At 37.0% G+C, this 9,736-nt stretch overlaps 1 protein-coding gene across 1 annotated transcript; it reads right to left on the bottom strand.

Moving 5' to 3' along the window:
- Window positions 1-484: 484 nt before the first annotated feature.
- On the bottom strand, window positions 485-4,586 carry tmem167b (transmembrane protein 167B). The gene is made up of 3 exons (XM_080891846.1): window positions 4,430-4,586; window positions 3,597-3,728; window positions 485-2,502 (listed from the first exon to the last, which is right to left on the bottom strand). Exons 1-3 carry the CDS (start codon window positions 4,437-4,439, stop codon window positions 2,420-2,422), a joined length of 225 nt encoding a protein of 74 aa, XP_080747972.1. The 5' UTR covers window positions 4,440-4,586; the 3' UTR covers window positions 485-2,419.
- Between the last annotated feature and the right edge of the window lie 5,150 nt (window positions 4,587-9,736).

Genomic DNA, 9,736 nt, shown 5'->3' with positions numbered 1-9,736 from the left:
TAAAGAGGTACAAGGTTCACTAGGTGCTGAGCTGGGGGTTAGTGGTCTTACAGAACCAGAATGATCTACAAACTCGGTGCAAACTTTTTACACTAGCCTCAGCACACAGTTATCCCTCATGACACATGCTGAAGGCATCAATGCTGCTGGGGGGATTTTGCTGGGGGGTTTCTGCAGCAGACGTTGGTGGGTAAAAATGAAACCAGCAAAAACACTGCTATATTGAGGGGGGAAAAGTCACTTTACCTCATGAGAAATGACTTCAGATCCCAAATATGACGACAGAGATTTTTAAAAAGAACCGTGCTACTCCACAGGAGTGACAGAAAACAGAGTCAAAAATGCAAATGTTGTCAGGGCAAAACTCAGGTAGGTTGCAAGATGTGCAAAGCTGATGTAAACTACAGTTGTATCACAATGGAAAACAAAAAGAAAAAAAAAAACACAAGGACAGGGGTGAATATACTTAATACACTCACTGGTCACTTTATTAGGTAAAACCTAATAGTATTGGGCTGGACCCCCTGTTCTCTTCAGAACTAGTTTAATTTGCAATTGTACAGATTCAGCAAGGTTTTGGAAGAGGCCATTTGAGTACAGTAATTGTCACGTTCAAGAAAATGATTTGAGCTTTGTGACATGGAAGCAGTCATCAGAAGGTGGATACACTGGTCATAAGGATATGGACATCATCAGCAGAAATACACAGGTAGGCTACAGTGTTTAAACAATGCTCATTTGGTATTAAGGAGCCCAAAGTGAACCAAGAAAATATACCCCACCACATTACAACACCAGCAGCCTGGAATACAAGTCCAAGGCAGGATGGATCTTTGCTTATATTTTTAAAATCAAATTCTGACCGTACCATCTGAATAATGCAGCAGGAACTATGATTCCTCATACTAGGCGCCATCTTTCCAATCTTATATTGCCAAACTTATAACATCTGGTGTGGTGTTCTGGTGCTGTAGCTCATCTGCTTCAAGGCTCCATGTATTATCTTCTGTTGGTTGTAATGAGTAGCTTTTTGAGTTATTGTTGACTAGCCACCAGCTCAGTCCAGTCTGGTAATTCTCCTCTGACCTCTGGTATCAACAATTCATGTTCACCCAGAGAACTGCCACTCACTGGTTATTCTTTAGACCGTTTAGAGAGAATAGTCTGAAACATGAGGAAAATCCTAGCAGATCAGAAGTTTATGAAATACTCAGACCAACCCATTTGGCAACATATACCATGCTACTTCTTCTCACTCGGATGGCGGGTTTGAACTTCAGCAGTTCACCTTGACATGCTTCAATGCATTAAACTGTTGCCATGAGATTGGCCAACTAGATATGTACATTTAACATTTGAACAGGCATATTTAATAAAGTGGCTAATCCGTGCAGATAAACTTTTTTTAAAGACAACAATACATAGAAATTGTATGATCAACATTTTACTTAAAATTGCATTGCATTCCCTCCCAAAACAATCTCTTCTTTTGAGAATAGAAATAATGTGACAGAAATGAAGTCGTAACAGCAGTATACATTTAAAATGGCATGAGAAGCACCATCCCTATTTGGCATTGCTTGTAAGTCTTCAAGCAAGACACGGCAAACACATTTTTGCAAAATTTTGAGATATGCCTCATCTGTTGCAGGTACTACTCGTTTCTCCAGAGTTTTGACAGAATTTTAATTACAGTCTAATGTGTGACATTTAAAACATGTTTTCCAGTATACATTTTGATAACAAAGTATATACAACATACACTTATTTAAAATCTGTATTTTTCTAACCTAAAAAATGTTAACATGGGAGATCCAAAAAAGTAAATAAAAGTGTACACATGGACATTTTTATATATTAGCTTTTATCTTTCCCTCCACCACTGACAGAAGAAACAAACAAACAAAAACAAAAAAAGAGTTGCTGGGCATGAGCAGAGTTGATCATTTTCACTTTGATCACATGTAACCTCTAGCAAATAACTAGCGTTATGTTTATTTCCAAATATACACAGGTAGGCTATTTTTAAGTTGTATACAGGTGTAAGGTATAATGCACACACAGCCCTTCAATCTTCTGCATCCTTCAGTATTAATTATTACGTGGGGTGGATGGAGACGTCAGACAGTACTACCCAACAACAGAATGTTACCATGTGACCCAGCACTCTCCCTCCACTGAAATAACTGTGGAGTACTTCACATCTGTAGTGCATACATAATATTAAGGTAGAAGCTGTGTACCCAGTCATCAGAAGGGGGCAGCACTGACTTCACTTTCACATGGGTCCAAAGGTCCAGCGGGGGTTCATCAGTCATAGAATCCAAAAGGTGTCCCAACAACAAGGATTAAAACGTGACCGCAGAGATGAGTCCATCCCCTCTCTGAAAAGTTTGTCCTTTCCCATCTAGCCTCACCATCATTTTAAGAAGACAATGTAGAAGGCCATGGCCAGGCAAGATACTGCCACAGCGATGTGAAGCCTTGTCCCAATTACTGCAGCTGAGAACGAGATAAGATGAGTTAAAACAACAAGAAAGCATCAGACATAAAGTCAGATCTTGAGCTGAAATATCAGTGGATATTGTGACATACTACATTATCTGGAAATTCAGTCATTTTTGCTTAATCTGACAATATAAGTGCATGAGAAATGAAGGTATTACATCAAACTGGAAAAGTTCTTCCAGTCAAATAGTACAATAAAGCTGGCCTTGCATTTATTTCCCTTTGTTTATAATGACATAATAAAACTGTAAATGCCAAACAGCTGAACTGTTATTACCTTTACTAACAAAACCCTAAACTACAGGCAGTTTTTGTCCTATTTGCAGCGCTTGTGTGTTCATGTACGAATTTGTTATTATTCTTTTTTTTTTTAATCTCCATTATATCTCTGTATATAGTGAGAAGGCAAAAATGGCTGTACATTAATATCAAACATATAAGTAATAAAAACACATTTTTCATTGTTGTTCTTTATAAGCTACACATTCATTGTATAAGACAAAGTAATCAATTGCATGCACTATTAATGTAATTCTTTGAGATATACTTATTAACAGATATGTATGACAATATTCCAATGTGCCACACCACTAAAACTAGTTTAACAAAAATGCATATACAAACAACATCATACATTGTAACAAAGATGTAATGTTGCCATTTGTTTTGAGATCAGCCACTACATATAATTTTTAATATGCAGTGTAATACGTAATATGTAGTTTAATCAATAATTTGGAAGGATTTAAGAGTTAAATAAATCCCAAAACCTATATAAATATTAATAATCCTGTAACCCTAGACAGTTTATGTAGTATATTTCATCCAGATTGATTGATGCTACTAGGAGGACATGCATACATACACTATGATCATTATAGTAAGAAGATGAGGAGTTCTGAGAAAGAGGGACCAGTATTTGTGATCTATTTATTATCAACCAACCTTGCGTGTTGTCATTGTTTAATTTAAATAATATATGTACAAGAGTGCAAGACAAAAAAGAAAGCAGCAGGCTGCTAATATTAAGCATATAAAAAAGAAAAGGGGGAAGTCATTGTGTCTGAATCATACTACATCATACTTACCTTTGTAGAACACACCCCACACTCCTTTTTTCTCTGACAGCAGCCAGTTGTTGAGGCGAGGCACCTTTTTGAGGTATGCACAAGTGCAGATAAAAAGCAGCCCGAAGACAAGGATGCCATCGAATGAATAAACTATGGAAAGGGAAAAGTGGCATTGCATGCACTTATTATATTAGAGAATCTAAGAGCACAGAGTAACAATCACTCACTTCTGTTCAGATACAACCAAATACACTCTTAAATGCAGCACAGCCTCCAAAGAGGTTTGCTTTATAAGGAAGCAAATATTGACATTGATCAACCACTAACTCCAAGCGTCATATTAATATAGTATGCAAAACAAAACTATGGATGTCACCGTCTGATTTCCTCTCTGTAGTTACCATTGAGACAAATATTTATGCCAGTGGTGAAGCATACATGTATATTTTGCCTAACAGTGAATGTTTTTCCTTTGACCAAACTGTGCTGTTGCTGCTTGTTGTCTACCTGGCTATCCTGAATTTTTTTTGTAGCATTAGCCACAGCCACACACAAGTCAAAGCCTGATAGCATAGATACGTGTAACCTTACAAAAAAATAGAAGCTAGGAAGAGGTTCATACTAAACACAGCAGGCTTTGTGACAGTACTGTTATTTAATAGAAAGACAAGTACTATAGCACTGTAATATGTGACGAGTTTGTTTTGGTGCTAACAGAGTGGCAGTGCTGCCCAGGGCCACGTCTACAACTAGCCTAGCCTCAACTAGCCTCAATTCCAAGAAGTCGCTTAACTTCATGTCCCGCTTGTTGTCGACAAGTTCTAGCGAGTTGGAAAACACGGAAAACCTACCATTTGTCATATTCGCAGCTTTCTCTTTGACGATGTTATATGACGGTTTGTTCCTCTAAACTAGCATTCCATCCTAAATTTTAAAGTAGAGATATTATGCAGTCACTCGGCTGACATTTCCGTTTCCCTGACTTAAAATCTTCTTCTACGCTTCACACTGTTGCTGTTCAGTTAGCGTTAGTGCCACCTACTGGCATATTTGATTAAGAGCTCAAATTTACAGTTTTAAACGCCCCTTTAAACTTGTAATCAATTAGGATGTAACTAGAAGTTTTTACTTGTGGAAATCGGATTTATATTTTTCAAAATACGAAATGAAAAATTACAATTTCACTCACCCATCAAGTTCGACTTCTTAAAATTAGATTTAGATATCCCCAATTGAATTTCTTGATTGATATCTGTAATGCAAAGAGAAACATCTACAACGCTGCAACTACTTTCAAATTGAGCTTTTAAATTATGATTTCATTTTTTAAGGGAAAACCCCTATCCAAAGCTGACCCTATGTGAAAAAGTAATTGCTCACCATTGTTAAATTGTGAATTAACTGTGATTACCCATATGTTTTGGAAAGGTGAGTTCAGTTTCACAAGCCACACACAGGCCTGATTATTGGCAAACCTGCTGAATCAATAAATCAGTTAAACAGATTCACATCATGCCCTGATCTCAAGAAAAGATGAAACTTTCAAGGACTTTGAAAACAAAGTCATTGACAGTCAATCTGGACAATCAATTTCTAAGGCTTTGAAACTCCACCAAACCATGCTGAGAGCTGTGTTGCAATATGAAATGTGGCTGGTCTATTAAAATTACTCCAAGACCACATCACATCAACACCTTGTGCAGAAAGTCATAAAATAATCCAGAACAACATTGAAGAACTACAGGGTTCATGATTCAAGGTCAGAGTTCATGATTCAACAGTAAGAACGACACTGTGCAAAAATATCAACCATGTAAGAACAAAGGTCTTGAGGATCCCCAAGACTCTAGAAAAATATTCTGTGGCCTGGTGAGAGTTTGGGTCCTGTATTTTGTATTTACTTGGGTGACCTTTGTCTAATATTAAAATTTCATGTGCTTACCGAGTACCTCTCTAGTTCTTTGATGTAGGGATAAAATCACTTAAATAATATTCTACAAACTTTCTCATAAACTCTTCTTAATGCAGCACAACCAAGGCAACAAAGCTGAGAGATATTTGTAAACATGATAAGCTCTAACCTTGTGCTTCTACAGAGAGGTAATAAATTATTATAGCATTAGAAAAATGCACCAGTAAAAAAACAATCAATACAGCACAAGGCAGGTTTTTATTGGTTGTTTCTTGTGGCCAGCACACTGCTCCCCGTAGGGAAATAATATGGGTGGAATGTCGAGGCACAATGAACAAGCTGGAGAAAAAGGCTGACTTTGCTGCAGCTGTAAACCTGGACGCACCTTATGCAGCAGCAGAGGGAAGGATGAGGATTAAAGTGAGCTTCCACCCACACTACAGTGAGCTGACATCATTTGCCCCCGTCAAATAAATCAATTACAAGAAAGCTTCAGTCAGATTTAGGCAGAGTGGCATCACAGTGCTTAACACATGATGTGAAAACCTGAACAAAAATAAAAAATTATGTATATATGTAAAATACATAACACAAAACATTAAAAAACATTCTTAGTTGAGAATTAGAGGTGCAAGTCAGCCTCTGAAGCACATAATGTGTGGCTTTACTGATGAGAAAACCATGAGTCCAGACTCGGTGATGTTTGAATATCCTAGACATGGAAAAGACAGAAATGTTGTCACGGTGACAACATATAGACACCTATAAAAACACACTTGTGTTGCACAGATGGGTAATCCCTACATTTCTACACTCACTGGCTCATTGTGTCAGTCTTAGATTAGCCTGTTTTTTACTTTAATTAAATGTCTTATGCTTATATATTTAATAATATATTTAATGAGGGTAGGGTAAAAGTATGCACCTTAACAACAAAGAAAAATGCATTATAGACTCATAGGTTTAACAATTTAATGTGAGCGTTGAATATTCCCATCACTGTGTGTAATAACAGAGCAAAAGACACAAAAAGCCATCTTTATTTTGCTGGCAGTGTTTTTTCATTATTGCTATAATGAATTGCCCTAATCCCTGCATATGCTGCTGCTCTGAGACAACAGAAGTTTCTCCCCTGAAGGAAACAAAGAGTCATAAGACAGTTAATGAGATTTGATAGCGTGGCACCTGTTTGATCATCTGCGCTCCGGCTGCAGAGCACGGGGCACCCCGCTCTCAAAAACAAAGCCGTCCTCCTCCTCCGGTGCATTCGTCTCTGAGGAACACAGCTCAGCAGTCTCTCCTTTGCATCTGTTCATCAATGCTTCTCCACCCGACCACCCAGGTAAGGCGGTTTCATTGAGTTCTTATTAAATGGAAAACCATATAAGGAACAACTGAATTAATTATTTGGATTATAGATAAAGATATCTATCAAAAGTAAGTGCATGTGAGTTACCACCCTGGTGTATGGAAGCATATTTCTGCCAAATAAATAAATAAAATAAAATATATAGAGATATAAAATAATTATATCTATTAGTTTTTCTTATTTTGAGTTAGGAGTCACAAAATTTCAATTTATTAAATCGACTTACTTAAATTTTGAGAAACCTAACTCAAAAAATTTAGATAGTTAAGATTTTCACTAATGGATGGAAAATTATGTTTCTTTATTTGGCAGAAGCAAGCATCAATACTAACCAGTTACTTCTTTACTTCTTCATAATTCATTTGGCAGCTGCATAGTTCATGTAGCTAAACGTGATCATTTAAATTTGGCAACATCTTTGTAGGGTCATTACTTTACAATAGAAAGTGCCTGGAGGCGACTGTTGTTGTCAGTCGGCCCTATGTGAAGAAAATTGAATCCAACTGAATCGAACTCGAGTTCAGGTTCAGGGTTTGAAATTAAAATTTATTATTTATCAGTTATACATGTCTGCTGCCTGATGAACACTGGTTTGTAAATTATTCTACAGTTAAGCGGCGTAGGATCAAAGAAGTGTGAACTTCATCCTACTCCTTTTTGATCATGTAAATTTTGTGATATATAAAGTTAGTCATGGCATCATAATGTTTTTTTCTTTTAATTTTTTTATTTATTTACGTGTTTGAAATTAAATAGTGAATCTATCAATTATGTTTATATTTAAATGCCATATTATACAATTTATATGTATTTAAGAGTTTTTGGGGGGGTTGTTTTCCCTTTAACAGGAAGGGTGTCGAGCTTTTGCATTCTTAGCTAAAAAAGGTGTCATGCAACTAGATTTTACAGTTTAGATTGCATAATAATAATCATCCTAAATTTAGGCTTCAATTGATTCACACTAGAGAAATCTATTTACCTTTTTGGTGATTTAAGAATATTTAATAACCAGTCTGACTTTATTTTATCAAATGTTTAAATATGCTCATATGCACATTTTTACATTTTGTTTTGTTTGTGTTGCACTTCATAATTCACATAATTACCCCTGGTTTTCATTCAGGTACCACATAAAATGGGCATCCACAATAAAAGAGGTAAGATTAAAGTTTGATGAAAGTGAAGCTCGTGGAGTTTGAGTGAATCTAAAGAAACAAACGAGCTTCACTTCACGTGATAGAAACTAGTTTTAGTTTACTTCATGAATATCTTGCTGTAAACATAGGCTGTAGTATTGTGTACACTGAATAAATTGCACTGGCTTGTTATCATGTGTATCAGGCAGACGTCAGTGCTGGATGGTCCCATCTCACCAGGTGACTGAAAATCAACAACAGGAGGACAGTGACCTCATTAAACCCAGAAAGCTGCCAAATCCCGTCCTGGCTTCCCACCAACACAGAGCTCTCCATCAAGAGCTGCTATTCTGCCACAGACGGTGAGAAAACACTGACACAGGTAGCAGGCGCTGTTCACAAATGTTACTCCGCATTGTCTACTTGAGAGTTCTGCACTGAATTGTTCTTCATGTTATAGTACCTTTACTAAAAACACTCTGAGTTGCAGTATTTTATTAGTGTTCAAACATTTGTCCGTTGGAGAATCCTCTTATTTAACCTTTTTCCCGCTGGCTGGAGTTGTGGCAGCCGTGGATTAGCAGTATGCTTAGGTGGCGTTTAATGTGGATCAAGTCAAAAGTTAAATGCCCATTTGACCCCTGCTGAGGGATCAGCACTGAGCACTGAGTGTTCTCGCTCTCAAGTCTGAGAAAGAACAAAATAATCAATGTAACACAATCAACGACATTTGTGGTGCTTAAACAAGATTTCTATTAAACTTTCATTTATATCTTTATTTCACACTTGGTTCAATAGTTTCAACAGTTTTGTCCTTTCATACACACAAACCATGCTTTCCCTTGATATAACATTGCAACCATGCGTGAAAAGGAGCAGGTAGAAGAAAATAAAAGTTTTATTAACTATAGACACCCATCTACTGTATATACCTACACAAAACAAAGGATTTGTTGCATTAATGGTAACCTTTCTGCACTTACTCATAAGAACCACATCAGGAATTCAATGTTATGGTCTTCTTGTTTGTCTTAATCTAGAGACACGTCTTCTATCAGTTTTTTTTTTTTTTTTTATTGTGCCCTCAGAGGTGTACTGCCAAGAAAAAAGCCAGAGCTGCTGTGTGTCCTCGAACAAAAACAGAGACAGAAGAAAAACCAGGAGCTGGCTCTCCACCCTCCCTCTGACTTGGAGGTGAAGCTACGTATACGGCAGCAGAGAATGCAATTTGTAAGTACTCAGATTTTTTTAAAAAAGAAAAAAAAAGATGCAGGGAATTCTACAATAATGCGTATACTTTTTGAATATTTGCATGCCAACTAAAATTGAATCGTTAGAGAGGACATCCAACAACACATATCTGTCTTGCAGTACGAGCTGGAGGAGAAGAAGAGGAGCGAAGGTCTGAAGAATGTGCCAGAATTTATTCGTGTGAGACAAACACTGAAGCACATCGCAAATCCTTCCCTGTGACGATTCGAGAAAATCTGCACATACCGTTAACGTGAAGTCCAGACAGATTCTTGTTGATACTGTAAATTGAAAGGAACACGATCCTTGAATGAGAACTGTTTGTATTTCAGAAGTGTTCAAGTGTGCCGACTCATATAAACTACAGTAGTTATGAGTTGCAAAAAGGCTCCTCCAAGCTTCACAGTGGGGGGAAAAAAAAAAAAAATCAATTTTGCTACATTTTACATTTGAGCGGGGAAAAAAATCTTTTAAAATGAATGCCATGGGT

This window comes from Rhamphochromis sp. 'chilingali', assembly GCF_963969265.1.
Source record: "Rhamphochromis sp. 'chilingali' genome assembly, chromosome: 9".
Taxonomy (NCBI): Eukaryota; Metazoa; Chordata; class Actinopteri; order Cichliformes; family Cichlidae; genus Rhamphochromis; species Rhamphochromis sp. 'chilingali'.
The sequence above is the reverse complement of the archived record's forward strand: the minus strand, read 5'-3'. Positions and strand labels throughout refer to the sequence as shown.

Excerpts from the sequence above, each read along its gene's own strand:
- tmem167b (XM_080891846.1), bottom strand. Across the intron at positions 2,503-3,596 it reads GTGGGGTGTGTTCTACAAAG|CTGCAGTAATTGGGACAAGG; the intron begins GTAAGTATGATG and ends TCTCGTTCTCAG.